Source organism: Parasteatoda tepidariorum, chromosome X2 (genome assembly GCF_043381705.1).
Source record: "Parasteatoda tepidariorum isolate YZ-2023 chromosome X2, CAS_Ptep_4.0, whole genome shotgun sequence".
Lineage (NCBI taxonomy): Eukaryota > Metazoa > Arthropoda > Arachnida > Araneae > Theridiidae > Parasteatoda > Parasteatoda tepidariorum.
Genome location: NC_092215.1, coordinates 14,938,676 through 14,961,608, shown reverse-complemented (window position 1 = coordinate 14,961,608; position 22,933 = coordinate 14,938,676). Strand labels below are relative to the sequence as shown.

General features: G+C 31.0%; 1 protein-coding gene and 1 long non-coding RNA gene across 5 annotated transcripts in view; one reads left to right on the top strand and one right to left on the bottom strand.

Moving 5' to 3' along the window:
• LOC139427197 (uncharacterized) overlaps window positions 1–22,933 on the top strand; it is a 78,806-nt gene that overhangs the window by 15,810 nt on the left and 40,063 nt on the right. The window lies entirely within an intron of this gene.
• The window catches only part of LOC107455346 (atrial natriuretic peptide-converting enzyme), a 396,108-nt gene continuing 388,920 nt past the window's right edge, over window positions 15,746–22,933 (bottom strand). For all 4 annotated transcript variants that reach the window (XM_071188087.1, XM_071188085.1, XM_071188086.1 and 1 more), the window contains 3 exons: window positions 22,572–22,813; window positions 20,490–20,623; window positions 15,746–17,308 (listed from right to left, as the gene is read on the bottom strand). In XM_071188087.1, coding sequence (XP_071044188.1) covers window positions 17,132–17,308; window positions 20,490–20,623; window positions 22,572–22,813 — 553 coding nt within the window. In that variant the 3' untranslated portion in view covers window positions 15,746–17,131. The remainder of the gene's footprint in view (window positions 17,309–20,489; window positions 20,624–22,571; window positions 22,814–22,933) is intronic.

The window sequence follows — 22,933 nt, the reverse complement described above, 5'->3', positions numbered from 1 at the left end:
GCACTTTGCCTTTTGAACTGGTGTACCGTATTGTTTGGCGCAGCATGTCGTTTTTTAGACTTTGTGCCACTAAACCCTACTCTTAACTGAATTCAATTCCTATGGCTAGTCTGTCGGCAAGGGGACTCTAACCCATCATCCGTCTACCACGGAGGATATTTTATGTAAGTCGGTGCAAGTCGGATGAGCAATTCGTATCGACCAGCCATCGCTTGGATTCGAACCCGGTTCACCTCATTTGAAAGCGAACGCTCTATCCCCTGAGCAATCGTGGTTCTTATTAAATATTTCAAAAAAATTCCTCTCCAAACATTAAAACTTGAAAAAAGTATTAAAATGTTAGACTCGTTCTCCCATTAAATGGTTTTATTTTATAACCGTTGTGGAACAGCCGATCCAATTTCAGGGATTTCAACTATCAATGTTCAACGCTGCCTTCTAATTTTGAACCCAATCCATAATACAGGGAAACTCCTGGATTAAGGTTTTGGAGAAATTTGCCTTCGAGGAGGACTTTTAATTGGAATTAACCCGCATTTGCGTTACATGGAAGGAAACCTCGAAAATCACCCACGGATAGCCTGACGGCAAGGAGACTCAATCCTATGATCCGTCTACCACTGAGGATATTTCACGTCAGCACTGTGGTGTGTGCAAGTCGGATGCGGAATTCGTATCGACCAGTTATCGCTGGGATTCGAACCTGGTTCACCTCATTGGATGGTGAATGCTTTATCCCCGGCTCAATGGTTATCCTGACTTATCCCTCGTTAAATCTTTTGGGTTTCCTAACTTCCTAACATCTTAGTTCTTTGACTGCTATAGCTTTTTGTAAGGCTGATATTAAAAAAAATAATACGAAAAGCTAGAGCAAGCCTCAAACGCTTTCTAATATTCCACCAATTCTTAACAAAATATATTTCAATATTTTTAATAAAACAGAACCAAACACAATATTCATCATTCATATTTCTGTTCATGAAATCCCAAATGAAATCCTTTTTTTTAATTAAGTGTCGCGTTTTCAGAATTCTACTCTTCAAGCTTACATTAAAATTTTAATAAAATATTTTCCATGATAAAAGAGCATTATAACTTTTATCTCGCTTTAAAAAAAACATATTTTCAAAACAATGCAGTGCAAAAAAAAAAAGTTAATGGAAATTTAAACTTAAGAAAACTTGTTGTAGAAACGCTTTCAACATAAAACATTAAAGCGCATCAGAATGAGGAAAATACTCCTCTCCTATATCATTAGTCTTTTTCATGAATTGCGTGTCCCAAAGCTGTCAAACGCTTCTGAGAACAGCTCCGGAAAGTGCTATTAAGCATTTTTGTCTTTTTTCTCCACAGAAGAATAATGGAAACTTGGCACCACTAGAAAAATACAGTTAAACAATACTCGAGTGAAGAAATTTTATTAGATTTATCTATAATTTTGTTATAAAAATAGTATTTTAAAAACAAATCTGGACTTTTGTAATGAGGCGATTCCCTGGTGGAGAACTTATTACAAATCATAATTTTACACAAGCTGAATATTTTTTTTTCTGCCTGCGCATTTTTTGCTCAGATATACAACATGGATACATATTTACATATTGTTGCTGCTGAAGATTTTTTTGCACAAATGTATCTCCTGTATCAAGTGTGAGACAAAACCGAGAAATCACCCAACACAATCAGTTTTATCATGAAAAATGGATGAATTTTTCATTCATAAATTTTGCTAATGAAATGGCAGATGTAAAACATTTTGTTCATTGAAAATTAAATTTATATGTATATTTTTTGCAAATATTTTTGGTCTCATTAAACTCTAAGTCTTTGCTCGATAACTGTCTACCATTCGGAAAGAATAGCGGTCTTCTATAGGGAGAGAATGAGGAATGCAAATTTTTGGAGCAAGAGACATGATTCGGCTTTGCCGCACCTATTAAAAGTTCATGCAACTTGGCAGAGGTGAAAGCGAGATGGAAAAGAGAAAAGGCTGGTAGTAAAACCATTTCAGTTATTGCTAGTTTTTGTGAGGAGTTAACTTATTCTTTATTTAAACTATCTAACAATATCTGTTTTATCTAGGAGGCGAAGCAGATTCATATATATGTTAAAATCCTAAAGAAATCTTGGTAGTTACAGATATTTTATTTTTCTCGGAAAAAATGCTATAATAAAATGTGTTGCTTACCAGTTTTTCATCTTTTCCGTCTTGTTATATAAAGGCTTTCAGCCATGCAACTTGGTTAAAATTGAAACACATGGTTGAATTTGAAGAAACTTGCTTAAAATCATTATAACTGAGTAAAAACTGATTAATTTATTAAAATGAGTGGTGTGCTAGAAATGAAAAAATGACTAGAAGCGGTCTGCTAGCGGTGATGATCCACGCACAACTAATGGTTCTAGAAAGAATTATGTCTGTAATAAAACTGCTAATGAACGCAAATTTTTGCTTTGGTAGCGTCAAATTTTTTTCCTTCACAATGATGTGAAGTTGTGAAGCCAGCACTGAATCACACTTTTATTACAATTAATAAGAAAATTGTTTTAGCGTTACGACTTACTTCATCACGACTTACGCGAAAATGTTTTATATAATTGAACAGTATGAACGTTTTGTGCCAGCTTGGAAAATTTAAATGCGAAACTCATAATTTATCTTTTCAACATCTGTTAGTTCATATAAATAAAAATAGATTCGACATTTTGTTTTGCTGGATTCCAAGCAGTTGGAATACCTGGTAATGTTATTGACCATGCAGCGGCACAATCTTCTACTATTCCCATAACTTTGCTATTCATTTCTCATACATATATTCGACAGTTCATAAAATTTCCATGGTAGCAACAGTGGGATAACCATATTAGTTATAAATGACACGCTATCTTTGCTAAACTACTGGTAAAAATTCAAAAAAAAGAGATGAAAAGCCTATAGATGTTGGTAAATGTTTTCAATTATTTTGTTGAATGTTCCAACATTTAAAATTTGTCAATAATTGACAAATTAGGATGATTTAACATTTCTTGCAATTTGTGTTCATTGTTCAATAACTCCTTTTTCTCAGCTGCCTATTGTTTCGTTTTTCTGCTTTGCGTTTTATTTGGTGCATAATATGTTTTATTCAACTTACCTCTCTTTTTTATCAAATTTTAATTTTTCGCCCATATTTTGTCGAACTACATCAGACCTTCTTTTTAGCTCTATTTTCTGTATCGAAGATTTGTAAAATAAAAACCATCAACCTAACATTTTTGCATCAAATTGTCATTTTAAGTTTTACAACCGTTTTATTGTACAACTAATTTTGTCAAGTTGTATTTAATGCTATATGTATGCCCTGTTTTATAATCACCACTTTATCTGCTTTTTTTTTATTGATTTTAAGAAATTAAACTTGAAGTATTGGCACAGCATGTTCTTTTTTATAATGTTTGCCACTAAACCAACATTCAATTCAGCTATTTATAAATCTTTGTAGCATTTTTAAACACCTTTTTTGTGTCGCATTAAAGTTTCTGCTTAACTGAACAAACTATTAAACTATCTTTTCTATCAAATAAGTTGCATAGACTCTGAAATAGAAAAAGAGAACAAATTAGAAAAGCTGTTATTTTTTTTTCTTTTGTAATTGAGTTTCAACTTATGAAGTCGGAGTTTCAGAAGAGTAGGGAGGGGGGTGATTTAAGTCATTTTCTCATATCATGTAATTCCTTAGTCTTGTTAAGCTTATAGAATTCAACAAAGACAAATTTGTTCTCAGACAACAAATTTAAAGATAATAAAAACTGCAAAAAACTTATTTACAAAATTAGAAATTTACCTTTTTCGGAAAACAGTTTTCAATTTGCGATTAGAATTTAATTAAGGAGGTTGTATAAGTTTCGCACTGAATTGATAACTTTATTCATATTATGCAAACTTATTTGCTTGCGAGAGAAATAATGTCTACGTAAGAAAACTTCTAAACAAAAATATTAAACTCTAAGATTACATACGATTGGTTATATGGTTAATGGTTGCTCATATTACGATTCATATGAGCAACCATTACTTAATATCCTTGTAAAATACGGCAGAATTTAATTTATATTGCTCAAAATAATAGCCGATGGTTGATTAGAAAATGTTTAGTAAATTAACACCTTAATGATCTTATTATTTTCAAGAAAACTGTCATAAAAGTAGTTATTTTTTTATTCAAGAAAATTATATAAAAAAGATGCATGCATTATATATTCAGTTTTGAATTTTGGATTTCTTTTAGCTTCAAAAATATAAATAAATTTTTAAGGTGAAGCCAGCATTCAGGGTAATTGAAATTGTAAGTTAGTTTTTCTAGTAAGAAAGGAAAATTAAGAAAAGAAATACGCGTTTTAAAGTTTGAAAAACAACTTTAATAAACTTACGCATAATATTACTAAATATTAAAATTTTTTTCTTGTATGATAAATTACGAAGTATGAGATGCAAATCATGAGCTGCAAGTTTATGTATTATTGAACTATTATGAATAAACTAAGTTTATTAATAATAATATTTTAAATAATCTTCAGTTACATTAAAAACAGTCTGGTGCAGCCGTACAGGGTATAAAATAAGATATGAATATATTTAAACCTTTTCTGTGCATTACTTTAGAACGATATAGCCCGAAAATATCACGGGCAGGAGAAATTGGAGACAAAAGGTCATCCCGTGATGACGGAAACGAGAGGGAAGCAATTAAAAATGATTCTATAGTTATGTGTTTAAATCAAGCAGAATATAATTTCCAACACTCTTCCTTAAAATATTTTACCAAATAAATAATTTTTATATAATTTTCAGTTTCGTGTGTCCTATTTCAAATTTTGGTTTTTGCATTAAAAGGCAGTAATTTGAATCTTTTTCCCAGTTCAGTTGAATTTGAAGGTTTAAAAAAAAGCATTTTTTTAAAAGAAAATACGCCATTTATTATAACAACTCTATATTTTTAATGCATTTAAATTATTCATTACTTGCTGAACTATAAAAATGCAAGCAAATTTTTTTTTCTAAAAATAATTCATATTCCATGAAAAGTGTGCAAAGAATGAAGGAAAACAAAAACTTCCACAAGTTAATTATAAAGAAAGCTGCAACATACTTTGTTAAGCAAGAATGCTTATAAAAGGCGTTTTAATTAAAAAAAAACTTTAATTAAAAAGCCGTTTGAAAAGGTCGGAGTTGCTCAGTTTTTAGTACTTTACTCGTTTTAAATTAAAGCTGCTTTCACTTATGAATCTTTAATTTAACTGATAAATTCCGAGTTAGTCTCAAATAGCATTCAGTTATAATTTGATTAAAATATACAAGTCCTTGAATAAAAATGAATTGCGATAACAAAACTGAAAAAAAAAATAGTAATGAAATATTAATTTAAACTTAATCAATTTACCAGAATTGATATGGTATTTTTTATCTTTTCATATTCAGATTAATATTTTGGATCAGATCATAGTTTGGTATCACACTAAATACAGTTATNTAAATATACAAGTCCTTGAATAAAAATGAATTGCGATAACAAAACTGAAAAAAAATAGTAATGAAATATTAATTTAAGCTTAATCAATTTACCAGAATTGATATGGTATTTTTTATTATCTTTTCATATTCAGATTAATATTTTGGATCAGATCATAGTTTGGTATCACACAAAATACAGTTATATATATATATAGATAGATATAGATAGATAGATAGATTCTCTGACCAAATTATTAGACGCGCTATAGGATTCTTTGTAAAATCTTAATTATCAGGTGATACAATACAGCTTTATTGTTTTTACGTGGCTAAAACCGGTTTGCACTTAGGCAAATATCTCTCAAATTAGATCCAGGAGTTCCCTTGTCTTCTGGATTGGGTTCAAAATTTGAAGTCTACGGAGTTGAACATTAGTAGTAGTAAACCCATAAATTTGGGTCGGCTGTTCAACGACGGTTATTATATTATACTATGATTTAATTGCAATGCTTTAAAGTGTTATTAAATTTTGTAAAATTTAGAAAATTGAAATGTTTAATTTTCTATTAATTTCTGATTACTTGGTAGCAGTTAGCACCCGGGATTTGCGAGCAATCAATCTATATTAACTAAATATTCCAATTATAAAAATAATAAGTTGATTTGAAATTTATATGCTATGTAGTTTTAAAAGTAGCTTTTAAAGTTCGCGCATTGTATACAAATTCCATAAGTCAACAATATTTCCTGTTCTGAAACATATTGTACGAAAAAACAAAGATATGTCACCTTAACATTTAATTTAAACACTTCAAAAATCTGACCCAAATTTAATAAATTAATTTCATTTTGGAAAGACCTCAAAGATTACGCCTTTTGGGGATAATTATTTCGCCATTTATCATTCGGATTCCGTCAAAGCGTCTACCAAAATTAAACAATTTTTCACCAAATCTCGTCCGATGTCATTATGAAAGCTTTTCATAAATTCAGAAATAGTCAGTGGATGAGAAAAATTAATATAAGCTGCGTCAAAATCCGATTGCCCGAAAACAGATTAAATTTAATTAAACTCTCAAAAAACTGACTCGCTCAAAAATCAATTCTGATAATCGATAAAGTAGCAGTGATATGTTTACCATGGATTGAATATCTTTCTGTATTTCCCCTTTTGTGTGTAAATTATTACTGCCCTGAATCATTCAGTTTATCATCCTTCAGGTTGTAAATTGTTTCGTTTTCTGCAGAAAGTATTTTTTTAACCCTTAGGCAAACACTGGATACTTCTCTTTAATTTAAATCACTTTATATTGATGAAATGCTTGGAGTGGTATAGCTCTTTTGGTTCTTGCGTAATACAATTGAATAACTTTTTAACGCAAATTGTACACCAATGTCTTTATATATTTTTTGTGGCGCTCTAAATACCAGTAAAAATATAAATCACTTTATATTGACCACTTTATATAAATTTAAATCACTTTATATTGACGAAATGCTTAGCGTGGTATAGCCCTTTTGGTTCTTGCGTAATACAACTGAATAACAATTTAACGCAAATTGTACACCAATGTCTTTATATATTTTTGTGACTCTCTAAATACCAGTAAAAATATAAATCACTTTATATTGACCACTTTATATAAATTTGAAATGCTTAGCGTGGTATAGCCCTTTTGGTTCTTGCGTAATACAATTGAATAACTATTTAACGCAAATTGTACACCAATGTCTTTATATATTTTTGTGACGCTCTAAATACCAGTAAAAATATAAATCACTTTATATTGACCACTTTATATAAATTTAAATCACTTTATATTGACGAAATGCTTAGCGTGGTATAGCCCTTTTGGTTCTTGCGTAATACAATTGAATAACTTTTTAACGCAAATTGTACACCAATGTCTTTATATATTATTTGTGACGCTCTAAATACGAGTAAAAAAATATTTTTGTATATTTTAACTATCAAAAACCGTCTAATAGTGACTAAAATATTTTTTACATTATCGGAGTTGTACTAAAATATAAAATCCAATAAAAGTGTTTAGAATTTTTTTTTCATTCATATTAGAAAGTATATCAGAACTTATTGAAAATTATTGAATTTGAAATTAAAGAAATTTCGATCTTGAATTACTGTTTTTTTTAGATCTGAGTAACTACAAATGAATGAAAATTTTTGTTTGGAGGATTTTTCCTTTAACGCAGAAAACGACACCGGTGTCCTTATGATGTATTTCATAACTATAAATTACTAAAATGTTAAATATATCTTTCCTCTATTGACTAAAATCAATACAAAATAAGGAAAAAAAGGTGAAACACAACTCGTCTTAAACAGATGGAAAAAAAATTGACATTCATTTGCAATTTATAGACTACAGTGCAAGAGAAATGATAAAGCATTAAGAAAAATAAACTTAGCTTGCACTAATTTACTTTCAGTATTATTGGAAAAACTACAAAAAAAATTTCCTTATTTCCTTTAACACATTGCTGACCAGTCACGAGTTAACTCGTGTTTTCGTGGTCAAGCGTTTTAAAATAGTCTCGTGGTAACTATTTTGAAAAGTGGGCGTAATTTCCCTTACTTTTTAAGTTTTACTATGTAATTCTCTACCAATTTATTATAACTTTACGAAATCCGATAAATTTGCGAAACTTGTGGGGCACCATTACATGTAGGTGACTGTTATACTTTTTATCATACGAAAAAGAAATATTAAAATTTGAATAATAAATAAAAATTTTTAAAGTTTATTTATATTGTTTTACTTCCACATCCGCTTTCAAAAGCAATAGCCGGGCAAATGAGAAATTTTCAGAAAAGTTGCCGATTAGCTATGTGTTAATAAAAAATGTCCTTTCGTTATCCTTATTTGTGTATACTTGAACATCGAAAATGGGAGTAAATCTTTACACCATAAGCAGTGGCGAAGAATACTTCTAGTGTGCCACTATACCAGGCACCAAGAAATAATCTGATGTTACGCTACACCACTTTTGGTGTAAAAAAGTTTTGATGTTGAAATCTACTAAAATTGTTTGCCGTGCAGGATGGTAACCGGAAAGGTTGCCAACCTGCGGTACACATCACACAATGTAGAACGGCGAACAGAAACGTATTTACAAATGAAGTGGCACACAGAAACTAGTTTAAAAATAAATAAAAAGCAAAAATGTATTTAAGAATAAAGTAGTACCCAAAAACTTATTTCAAAATAAAGTAGCACACAGAAAATTATTTAAAAATAAAGTAGCTTAAAAATGAATAAAAAAAAGAAGGAAAGAAAAAAAAACAAAGCTGGCTTTAGAAAATTTATGTTGAATTTTGGACAGTTGTACCGACAGGTAATTGTCTAAATTTACCCTATTTGGATGGTAGATATTGTTATTTGTTTGGGTTAGCACATAACTGAAAAAAAATTCTTTATTGCGACATAATAAAATAATGTTATTGTACTTAAATTGTATTTTTAAGTATAACAATTATGCCCCAAAAAACATAGCTTCGAATTTTACGGAATTTTCGCAAGATTTTCTACTTATATTTAAAGTGATAGCAAAATTTTTATTCTTCTTCTCACATCATGAATTAAAAAAAAAATTGACCATCATTGACTTTATTAATAGGAAAAAGAGTCTTTACGACAAAATACTTTCATACCTCAAAGTTGGTGGTTTTGATACAACAATTTAGGTTTTAACCCGCAACCTAGCTGTTTTATGAAATACAATTTGTCGGTGCTATTTAGCCACAACTGGCTCTTGCGCTAATAACTCATAACTAACTAACCGTTACTACATCTACTTTGATCATCACTTCAATAAAAAAAAGATTTCTGCCAAACATTATAATTTAATTGTAATTTTACTCGAGGAAAACATACTCTAAAGAAGTAAAAATTGGCAGCCATGCCAAAAAACTTAATTTTGTTCGTGTTGTTAGGAACAAATATTGGATGGTTATTGGTATAAAAACAGCAAATTCAAAAGCTACATTAATTATTGTCTTATAATGAAATGTTTCAAGATATTCCTTTTTATTTTATGCATTTAAACTAATTGATTGAATTTTTAAAAATGCTTATCAACAATAAGACCTAGATTTCCATTTTTTTTATTTATTGTTTTCAAATCTCTTTCCCAAAATGCAAATTACTTAGTGTGCGCAAAAATATCATAATCAACCTATAAATAATATTTCTTTTGCGTTTCATGCTTGCAAAATGTTGGAAAAGTTGTAAGTGGTACGCATATTTTTTCTTGCGGTGTTCTTTAAATGATTAGTCACCTTTGCGCTAAGAACTTGTCTATTATTTTCCCTTTTCTTTCGTTTTTATTTTAATGACATGCATATTTTTTATCCCTATATTATTTGATTGTTTATATAGTCTTAATATTTGTTTTAACTTGTGTTGAGTGGAGCAGTATTGCAGAGATGCCAACTTGCTCCGGACAGCAAATATTAATTTTAAAGTGGTGGTTTATCAATTGTGATTCNTTGCTCCCCAAACTTTAATTTTGTCATGTATGTCTCTAAGTTAACTTCAAGATGAATGGGAAAAGGGCCGTAAGGCCTCAGACACCCAGTTCCACTACAACGAACGAACGAATACTTAAGTAATGCTATATCATTTAAAAAGCAATCAAAAATAGTAAAATATTTGCAAAATTTACTTTGTAGCTGTTTACCGTTTATTTAATTATGTTGGCTTGTCCGGAGCAGTTGGCATCTCTGGTATTGCAGCATCTGGCTTTTCTGTCAAACCGCTCAACATTTATCGGCAGCCTGATAACTTGTAATTTCATTTAAATCACCTTCATACGGGTGGAAGGAAAAGTGATATCTTAGATAATGATATCTAAATTAATTCTAAATTCTTTCTTCTTTCTGAATTCTTTTAAAAGCACGAAATTCTTAAAATAAAATTTATTTGAAAAAGCGTTGCACTGTCACAAGCTTGTCAAGATGCAGTACGGAAATTACCCAAGGATGGTTTGAAAATATTTATTTATTTAAAATAAACATTTTTTTAAACTGTCTTTCTCTAACTCTTATGCTATATTCAAAACATTACTTTATAGATAATAGTCTTTTAATATATTTAAGCTACTCGAATTACATTTTCTCTATTCTATATGGAACTATACTTTAAAAAAAAACTTGTAAAAATCTTTTGCAGGGAACCATTAAGGTAAAAGTTATCCATCAATCAATCACTTCACGAGGAACATACCTAATAATTTTATTTTGTTGCGCTTTAATAAAAAGACTTTCGTTCATTTTAACGGACGCAACCCGTTATTCAAAGTAAGATATAAATTGCTATTTTCAAACAAATCCATTAATTTCTACTCATTTACTCTTAAAGACGATGTAGGTACTTTTCCAATAACTTGGCGAGCACAATTTAATCATAGTGATCAGCTAAGCAGTTTTAATCATGAAGTAAAGGAACAATTTTTAAAAACTTTAGTGACTTTGGCTTCGTAATTTGAATTCTCCACTAACCAAGGATCTCCAAATTATCGACCAACTTCTAAAATAGATAGTTTCGGAAAAGAGTCTAAAAGTAATTAATGAGTGTCTAATTACACATCTTTGTGTCAAGTGCTTCATGTATATTTCAAAGAACATAAAGAGTAATTTCGTTTGCTTTTAATAATAGAGTAACGGAGATCTTGAGTTATCATTCCGTTACGCAAAATCAATGTTCTTGTAGAATTATGCTATGTTTAATATTACTCCAGTTTGAACGCCGTTGACTTTTATTATTAGAAATGTAACGTAATTTATATAATTTTCATAGAATCCTAACGAGAAGTTAAAAGTAACTGCTGCTGTTTAAACACGTGCTTAATCTACATATGTTATCTAAATTTACTGGCAAATATTGTTAATAATATTTGCAAAATGCATCGGATAATTTATCAGTAAATACGCTAGTTGCAGTGTATTCTTAACAATATGATTAAAAACAACTAACAAAGTTTAAAATAAAGATTTTATACAGTCTTCAGACATAAATTTGAGTTTAGAAATAAGTTATTTTAATTTTTTATTATGTTAAGTTGTAAATTAAATTTTTAATTTAATGTGCTTCTAAGTCGGAGGACAATCATAAACTATAAAATTAAGGCCAGTTTATGCTGTCCAAGTTCATGAATTCCAGGATCTGGAGGAATTTCTCTGTCCAAGGAATTGGATGACTCCGCTGACACTACTAAAGTTCTTGAATGCCGCTGATTGGTTGGATGAAAAACTTACGCATGCCAAATGTCTACATTCAAGTTTATAAAAACCATACTTACATGAAGATAAAGTTACAAAATAAAATCGTAATTACACAAATGAATCCTAAGAGGCTAATTTATTTAGATTAAAACATATGAAAACAGACAAGAAAATGATATGATCATATGCCCACTCAGTGACGTCATGGAACTTTAGAAGTTAGTTATGGCAGAAAAAACTTGGAGGGAAAGAAGATCATGCTCTCAATTAAGGACATTTTATTTCATTACCAGCGATGAACAGCCGACGCAATTTTTGGGTTTAAGATCACTCACATTCAACTTCATAGCATTGTTATTTTCAACCTAATACAGAAGACAAGGGACCTGCATTTCCGTTACATGAAGAGGAAAACCACGAAAACTTCCCACAGTTAGCCAGGTGAAAAGGGGACTCTAACCCATTATCCCTCTACCACTGAGGCCGCTCAGAGGGTTTACCTTCTTTAGATAAACTTTGAGAGTCACGCTCCCAGGGTACCCTAGTGAATTGTCCTCCCTTCGATATCCTCTCACTTTTCTCCTGTCTCTTCCCCTTTGTCGCTGTTGCCAAAATTTACTGGTGAGGGCTTTTCGTTGTGTTCGATTACGCCCACGTGTTCGCTGTGCATGGAGACCCGTGTCCCCGGAAAAGGGTACGTCTTGGTACCCCAATTCACAGTAACAAAAGCTCCTTTTATGTTAAGTAAGATTTCAAGAGAATGTTTTTCCTCCAGTTTTGCATATTTAATCCTGTTTATTTTTTATAGCTGTTGTCGATCTATATTTTCGAAATCCATGATCACGATCTGATCTGTATGTGTTTTGTTACTGTTGTTACATTATGCCACTAGCCAATGCCAGGAAGGCAGAGGGTGTGTTTTTAATTTCTTCAGTGGCGCCACCTATGTCCAAGAGTAAGATTTCCCCCCACACATCACAGTCCGTTTTACAGAGAGGACCCAATCATATTCCATTCATTCACCTACAAATCGTAATTTTGAACTAAGCTATCAATCTCCAATTCAGTACCCCTAGAGGCATTGATTTGTTATGGAAACTTGGAGGACTTTGCGGCCCCGACAGATTTAACGTACACCTGTTATCATTTACAACTCGGGGGAACCGAACTCCTGTTCTCACTAACATGAGCCCAACGTCCTACAAACCATGGTATCAAGCACTTTAGTTTTTAAGAGGTAAATTAACCTTTTAGTTAGTAATTTGTCCAAGAGTTTGCCTTACAATGTAAGTAAGGATATAGGTCGATGGTTTTATTATTTTTGAGAATCGTTACCTGGTTTTGGAATTAGAACTCTAGTAGAGGTTTACGAGATGGTAGGGAAATGGTTGAGTTCATAACATTTGTTAAATATGTCTGTAAACCATTTAGAATTTATTTTATACATAGTTTTAACTACTTCTGGTTTCTGCCCATCTTGAGCCTAAAACTTTATTGTATTCTGATATACATATTGAATTTCTATTTCTGTGACTGGTTGTTCAAGAATAATATCTGTAGCCGCCGGTAGGGGAGTGTCCTTGCCATATACAAAATGATATTTAAGAATGGCTTCAATTGTTTTTACTTGGTTTTTTGTAAATTATCCGTTAGGTTGCATAATTTTCTGTATTACTGATCTTCTAATATTTTTGTCTCTAGCTATATAGTAACTTGGGCCAAAGCAGTTTTGAGTTGTAAATTTTTCTAAGTAATCATGAAGTTTATTCTTCTTAGTTTTATTTGTAATTTTTGTATAAGACTTTGTCCTTTTTGTTGTTAGTCAACATTTTTATTCCTATTTGGGGATCACTCTCGCTCTGATAGCTTCTTCTTTTTGCTCAAAGTATTTATCTTCGCACAGACAACCTCAGTATTCACTGTTTCGTGCTTTCTTTATAGATTTTAGCTACCCTCTTTTTTTTAATTATGACAGAGACCCACAATACCCTCTTATAGACTAGAGGTGAAAAGATCAAAGTCTTACCTTGTATTCATTGTGATTAGCAATTCCCTTCTTTCTTTGACAATATTCCTGAGTCCCACGAAAGGTTAAAAAAGTTTAATTCAGAAATCTGATTTTCGGAAGGATTGACTCTCAGAGGCAGTCCTTAATATAATCGTAATCAGCCAATAGCGACTCAAGGTTTCGAAATACTCCACATACCGATAACAAATACCAATAAGTGGGCCCCGTACAGCTGTTAGCTGATCCAACTCTCCACAATGGTTAAATCGGCAATGAGTTTGGATCGTTTATGACATCCATGTTCATGAAGTCAATAAATTCAATGATCTGGCATCCCATCTCATCATCTATAGAACCCCTAGGGTAACTCTTGGCATTAAAGTCATCGTTGATGATTATAGGCAGACAAAAATAGGTCTCTAGTTAGTACGGCAACTCGCCATTTGATGCAACAAGGTCTACAAAAAGTGGAAAATAGGCAGAGATGACGTAAAATTTTATATCCTGGCATTTAATTTCAATGATTACCCAATTTATTTAGATAACGATTAAGAAATAATTGATTATTTTAAGAACGAATATAATGGCTTAGGGTGTTATCTGAAAATGTCATAATATTAATTGAAATCTGTTTTCCTCTAATTTGATTTTCCATATTATAATATGATTCACTCATTGCTCTTGAAAATATACTATATTGGGAAATTAAATAAATTGAATGTTGATAGTTTGCTTGTCTAGATTGATTTAAGTTAATGTGCGCTATCTATAGAGACATTTGTGATTCATCTATGGATAATTATTTTTATAACTTGCTGGTATTCCTAATTATAGCTTTCACAATGCTTCATCAATTCATATTAGTACTTAATACTTGTCGGTACTTTCATGTGTTTTTTTTATATGGATTCCAAAAAGATGTTTCTTGGTATTCCAGGGAATGAACTAGCTGACTCAGCTGCCCGATTTGCCACATCCGTCTCAACATTATCCACATCTTTCTCTGACATGAAGCTACATATTCGAAAGTTTATAACATCACTATGACAACAACAATGGGACCTCAAAGTTTTTAATAAATTGCATAGCATTAAATCCGATTTGAACAATTTGCCAGTGCTGCGCCTTCATAGTAATGACGTAAAGCTAACCCGCCTCTGAATCGGTCACACCCGGTTAGCACACCTCCATTTACTGTTTGGAGAGCCTCCTCCGCCTTAATGCAGTACTAGTAGCTCTCCTCTCACAATTCATCATATTTTAATAACGCGTCCCATGTTTTACCAAACTCGTTTAACGTTTTTTGGGAGTTCTATTTTATGCAATCAAGATTTGTTGGATGACATCCATCATCCTAGCATTTTTGCGTATTTACGTACTGTTGGTATTTTTAACAGCATAAAAATGTTTTAACACATCTACAGTTTTATACCATTTTGTAACTATCTTACTACCTTCGTACATTTTACTTAGTGCGTTTTATGCTCCACTCATACCTTTTATCTGATTTTATTTCTACCATTCATCTCGTTTTATTCACTTACTAGTACTTCTTTATCAGTTATAATTAGGCTGCAATTAAATTTTGTATGCATTTAGGCTTTTGAACTGTTTTACCTTATTGTTTGGCGCAGCATGTCCTAATTTGGACCTTGTGCCACAAAGACCTACATTTAATCAATCTATCAATCAACCAAAAGTTATTTGGGCATGTAAAGATCTCATTCGGATAAGTATCTTGTAGACTAAAATGAACGACAGGAGAGAGATTGTTCTCGTCTTATAGTATTGAAGAATGTTGTTTACAATATGCTTTATGAATTATGCTTAAGTGCAATTTTAATTTTTTTCTTTCTCTAAAAACAATTTTATTTCTTTCATCCTGATCCTACTCGTCCAACAAAAATGAAATGACTATTTTATGCATAGTTTTCATCCAGTATGATAACTACGTAAAAATTTAATGCAGCCACAAGAGTTTAATACAAATTAGAATTAGACATTTTACTGATAGAAAATTTTATTTTGAACTGTACACAGTCACAAAATGCTCTACTTTTATATACATATCAATGGTAATAAATATTTACATTTATATTGCATTTAAAAAAACAATAGTTTAAAATATCATAAGGTCATCAAGCACACGAAATAAATTTTAGCACTATAAACAACAATAAATATTTGCTATATTTCAAAAGAAAAACTTATTCTTTTAATTTTTATTTAAATTAGTAATTTGTCATAACAATTTCAAGCTGCCTTGGAAACTTTTGACACATTTATAAAATGTTTCCTAATTACATAGAAAACAAAAATTTAAAAAATAATATACTAAAGTAAGAAATCTGTATAAAACGTTTCATTAAAATTGCTTATAAATAATTTATATTAGATTCTAAACTCAGAATTTAAAACATTACAGCTGATGAGAGGGTTAAAGTATTGCAAGATTTCCTTCCGTTTAATTTTTTTAATCATTAAATTCACATTTTCTTTAGAAAAAGTATTTGTATTGAATCTCATCTTGTTAAAAACTGATTTAAATGTAACTGTGAAAGAATGTAACTGTGCATTAAACTATTTCGAACATACTCCTATGGGGTATGTTTGAAATAGTTTAATGCAACGGTTAACCAAAAAGTTCATAATACACAACAACATTTACGAGATAAAAAAAAATACGTCCTTAATAATTAAAGTTAAAAGGCATGATATATTGTTTTTAGAATATTTTTTCATTAAAGTAGTTGTAAAAATTTTTTTGAAACCTCTGTAGTTACTTTTAATAAATTGGACACAAAACACAGAAAAAACTTTTAAAACATCAACACATGCAAGAGGAGCATAAATAAAGCGTATTTTTGCAGAAGCACAAAAATATTAATGTTTTTTTTTCCAACCATACACAAAGCCTTATGATTAAGCATTAAAAAGAAATGTTTCAACTTTCATAATGCACAGCAAAATGGAAGTATTAGTGGATATAAATAACTAATGAAAATCTTTTAATGGAATGAATTAACCTGCATATAAATTTTATAAAACATATATGACATGGTATTCAAATGATTAGAAACAATGAAAGTTGGAGACATATCTGACACGAACAGTTAATGTGACATTTTTACAGCAAATGTGTGAATTCTTTTTTTTTTCCTAAGAAGTATACAATTAAGTACACATCTTTGCTGGAATGCCATTGGATCTAACAAGCGCTATCGCAAAATCATGACAATAAAATTTTTATCCTTAAATATAACTTCTTCTCACCACTCTGGACTTTACACACCTTTCACTTTCTAACTTTATTGGAGTTGTGAAAGATTTTGTAATCAGAACAAAAATAAGTTTAAGTTTATGGTTGACAATGTGACAAACGTGATGATTAACGTACGCGTAATGATTCAAGGGTGTGACGGATCCATTGGACGTGCTCAAACGTGTGATGGTATTTTCTTTGTTTGCCTGCACTTGGACATGTTACTTTTTGACTGCTTACTCCTAAAACGTACCATTTGTCGTTGATATTACATAGCAATGGACTTCCTTCGGCTTCGTCACCCTGAAAGAAAAATCGAGAATGTTATATTGATTATTTTCAGAGTGCTCATTAAATGATCAACTATTTGAAGAAAAAAAAATTCTGATTAGGAAACCAAGTTTTTATTCTCAACAAATTTCAAAATTAGTTTTGAAATTTAATGTTAGTTTGAGATTAGATTTTTCCACCAGCTGGCATCACCAGTTAAAAAGACTACAAGACAATGTTTTCAAAGTTACCACCGTTTGCAGTAACAACAAGACTTATTCTGATGACAAAACTACTGAATTCAAGAGCAAAATTTTCTGTTGGACTAGTCTGACCATAGAGATTAAATATATCAACGCGCACATTACGATAATTTTTGTTCTCATATAACTACCACGTGACTGCAGAGTGAATCAAGATAATTGAGAATTTTTATCACTAGTTTCTTCGTGTTATTTCAATGGAAAAAATTAAAAGTATAAAATCTTAGAATTTGATGATTTACTGCGTCGCAAATGGCGGCAAAGAATAATTTGTTATAAGAGGACTTGATGCATTTCACAGGGAAGTTAATTTAACACTGTGTGGAAATACAATTGTACTATTTATTATATAAATGAACTTTTAGAATTTTTTTCTTTTCCTAAAAACATTACATTAATCCCGATTACAAAATACAAAAATAACTCAGTAATTATATGATCTAACAATATTACAAAAACATTACAAAATAACTCAGATGTTTTGGAAAACTATTGAATCAAATGTTTTATAAAAAGATATATAACCATTTCTAAGACCATTCAAAAATTACTCTTTATCTTGTACAGTTTACGCTTATTAAAAAAAATGGAATTCATTATTAATGCTTAATCTAGCAAAGTATTGTCGAAAAATGATCAAATAATTTGATTGTTTCGCCAATTTTAAGCTCCTGCAGCTCTTAACTTTCCTTCGTGGCCCTTATGAGTAAAATCACAAATCTATTAAAAAAGAGACCTCATCTCAACTGTCACGATGTTTATCTGCCGAAATCACGATGCTTAAGTAGGCAGCGGCTTTGTTTTATTTGTATTACAGCTCTATGGTTCTTACAAGAGCAGAAAACCTTTAAAGTAAGTAGCACTAATTTTTGACGAACCCTAATTTTGAATGTTTATAAAGATAAACTAATTAATTTCCTAAGTATCAATCCGTTTTTCTTTAGTTGATTTTTCATTTGGTACACTCGCTGTTTAATTCTTATATTTGTTTATGTGCCAATTCAATCGAAGTCACACATCTAGTATTTTTGTTTTAATAAGAAACTTAAAAATTCCTCGTAAGGCCACGAAGTTTGATTTAACAGGAAATAGTCAAATTTTTTTCAGGCGTCGGAAATCTCGATGCTTTTTAGCTAATCTATATATCCTTCTTAATTTATTCGGAAAAATATTTTCCTCCAATCGTATTCTTGGCGAAGACAGCCTATAGGCATTAGAGTTTATATAATTCATAAATAACATGCTTTAACTCTGTTAACGATAAATATTATACTCGTACATATGCCTTATCAATAATTCTCCAAATTCATTTGCCATTTAATTATTTATTCAAACCAATATGTTATTCGATACCTAAAAATGAATATACCAAATGTCATTTATAATTTCTCTGAAATTCAATGGTATTTTTCAAAAGCTTTTCGAAAACTTTTTACCCAACAGTAAAATTAAGGAGAAACTTTTTTTTCACGCTTTAATTCCTTAAGTTATTGTATAAAAATTCAGTTTGCTTGACAAATGACCTATTATGGATAAAAAGCAATATGTTTTTCTTTTCTCGAAAGTTACTTAACCACTAAATTATCCATAAAATGTTCTTCACTTTAAATTGATTGCGCCTAAATTTGATTGATTCAAATTCCTTATTATATCAGCCTTATTATCAGCCAAACTCGCTTGACTCGTCAGCAATTGCTGTTTGGAGAGCCTTCATCCCAATGCAATACTTAAAACATTTCACTACCGATCATGTTTTAATCATCTACCAGTGTTTTTAACAGATATTGTCTCACCTTTTTTAGTAGTTCTATTTTATCTTTGGAGGCTTTGTTAGGTGACTTTCATCATCCTAACATTTTATTGGATCTACGCGCAATTGTTGTTTTATATTGCATATAGCTTCTGTTTAATAGCCCTTACCATTTTCATTGGGTATCATCCACTTATGGGTTTGTTGGGTACTTTATTCACCATTTAAGTTTACCCTATTTTAGAGTATTCACCATTTTATTTGATTTTATATATGTATTTTACTTAAAATGCTTCTGTTTTTATTCACTTTCGAAATCACCTGCTTTATCATGCATTTTACTTAAGAATTATTTTTAAAACTTTTCGTCTGCTGTAGCATGTCCTAGTTTGGAACTAGTGCCATTAAACTCTACGTTCAATTCCAGTCTTATTATTTTATCAATACTAAAAAACAATTTAATATCATTCTTGTGAGCTGCTATGGCTCAATGAATTGAGCTTTCGCTTCCCAATGGGGTGGCCCTGGATCGAATCCCAGCGGTGGATGGTTTATTCGAATTTTGCTTTCAGCTCGCACGGCCACATTGCTGATATAAAATATCCTCAGTGGTAGATGGATCGCGAGTTAGAATCTCCTTGTCTTCGGGGCAACCGTGGGAGGTTTTTGGAGTTTTCCTCTCCATGTGAGTTAGTTCCAACAAAAAGTGCTGTAAGAAGGCTAGTTTGTTCCAGGAGTTTCCTTGTCTTCTGGATTGGTTTCCAAATTACAAGACTACGGAGTTGAATATTCGTAGTTGTAAACTTAGATTTTGGTCTGCAATTTAACAAAACTAAATAAAATAAAATAAAATTCATTCTCATAATATTCAGAAAACTCCCGTTTTTGTATCTGAATTTAAAAAAATGACGTGCTTGTTAAAACATTGATAGAAGTCGTCAATTTTTATATGCAATTTTTAATAACTGTTGAGAGAAATGAGGTTAAAAACGATTCCTGCTCTGAAACTTTTTATCTATCAATTTCTATATGGAAATTTAACAGGCAGTTCCTTTATTAAACTCCGAGACATTCGCTAATTTAAAGAAGATTGCTTGAAAAATGTGCTAACAAAATTACTGACTTAATTATTGCAACAAGAATGCATTAAGAAAGAAAAATATGCTGAATGATAGAAGGAGTAAAACCAAAATTTATTTACCTGACAATCTTCATCTTCCATAACCTCATTTTCGACAGCGCAAATTAATCTTTGACCTGGAGATGAACTATTTGTGGAATCTGTGCTGCAGTTATTACCAGTTATTTTGAGTTTTACTTCAAAAAGGTGATTTTCTGAAAGAAGATAAAATACATTTATTACAACACTTCGAAACACTAAGAACTACTGTAAACGAGAGAGTTAAAAATATTTAAATAAATAAAGTTTGACTATCGAAGAAAGTTTTGAAGATTTATTTGTATTAAATATTACATTCGGATCTCTGAGATGAAAAATACACAGAATTACGCTAGCGATGTCAGTAATCTCTCCGCATCAATTTTTCTTTTTCAGTCAGACTTAGTTAACTCCTAATATCTTGGATCTATGCATGTTTTAAATTTTTTTTTATTGTGTTAAAAAAGCTTATAAAATAAAATTCCTATATGCCTATTTGGATCAATTTTATGCAGAAAACTTTGTAGCATGCACTTAACATTTTAATATGTTTTTTTTTCTATGTACTCTTTAAACAATTTTATGTATTTTACGAACATAAAAGGCTTGTGGTAGGCCAATGGTTAAAAAATCGGGCTCCGGTCCCTGGGTTCGAACCCCGACTTCGGTAAGACCTACCGAGTACAAGCTACAAGCGATACACGTGCTCATAAAATCTGTGGAATCAAATGTAGTGTGGTCAGTTACTGAGCAGTACTTTGGGAACAGGGATCTGGAGAAAATGAATACTTTGAATTTAGATTTTAAACTTTCTTAAAATTTTTCATTGTCTAACAATTTTGACAGACGAGAGCAAAACCAAATAAATTTTAAAATTTTTGAGTGGAGAAATTTTTATGCAAATTTTTACTGGTGAACATTTTTTTTCGTGTATTTTATTTCTCAAGATTTTTTAAGGGATCTTGGATATTTTCACAATTCTGATTTCAGCTCTACAATCGGTTTTTTCACCCCAAGCTACATTTTTTTAATGATAATTTTAGTTTATTTCTTTGTCGAAATGTACAAGTTTAGAATCGCTACATACAACAAAGGGTCGCATAAATGTTGCGGCAAATTTTTTGAGGTGTGATATCATTAAAATTAAAATTGTATAGATACCCATGCCCGGAAATGTAGTCATATGCCGCTAGGAACGCTTCTCTATTAAGAATTCTTCTCTGTTCAGAATCTTCGTGTTAATTTGAACTCGTCATAATAGGTAAGTGCCTCAAGCCGCGTTTGAAGCCATTTCCGGGCATGGGTAATGGCTGTTCCTACGTCATTTTAATCTTAATGTGTTGCAACTGTGGCGTTGCGGTCTGAAATGCAAAGTCCGGACTATGAATCTATGACGTTGGACTACGTAGCTTGCAGCCGGTAATTGACGTAAACCTCATACCTGAATGGAGATATGCGTGAAGGGCGAAATCAGTAAAACGCGCACAGTATGTTTTGGATATAACTTGGCCGCATCCTCACAGCTTGCTCTCTCTCCCCGTCGGTTCTAGCTAGCAGTCCGGCATGTTCTCGCCGGTTACCTTTTCGCAGTTTATTTCTGTGCTACTTCAATGTTAAAGTGGTTAAGTTTTATATATGTTAGAATGTTAAATTTACAAGTTTCCTAGATGTTAATAAAGATAGTTATTTATTTAAACTTAGTGTTATTTATGAAGAAACCTATAACCCGTTCTCGGAAACATTTTCATGTGGAACGCTTTCCTAGAGTTACATTTCTTTTTAGAGTTTAAGTGGGGACTCTAACAAAGATACCAAACAACCCCACACAACATTTACGCGACGCGTTAAATGTAACGTTTTTAAACGATAGACTAACATTGTCATTAATATAAATTGCAGCTTTAGGAGCAAAACTAATTTCAGATTAAAAATCCCCACACCTGGCTTAAACGATATCAAGTATTTGTATTAACTAAAAAAATGTTCTTCAGTCTTTTTTTGTAAAAGCATACAAACAAAAGAAAAAAATATCTAAAACAATTTTAAGTTTTAAAACTTTTGCACTATGATTAAAATTGTAATTATTTAAGGTTAACTTCTGCAGGTTCATAAAAAAGTGCTTACTTCTTGTACTCCATCGTAACGTATTGCAAGGAATGCCAGCTAAAGAATAATTGTGACCAGGAAGACAAGATGGCCGAACGTAATCGGATCCATTGATTGATTGCTCCAATTTCAAGATTGATAAAACTCCTGACCCTATCGGAGATTTGACCATTCCCGTTATTCTCGATTCTTGATCAAAAGGAGATTTCGAAGATAATCGAACAATACCCATTTTGGCGACCCAGTTGGCGTGAGGATCCCTAAAAATAAAGTTTTATTTCTATTGAATGTAAATTATTTAAATACCGTATTAATAAAATTCGTAAATATCATTTGTTTTAAAATAATGCTCTTTTCGAGGTTTATTGATGGATACCTGC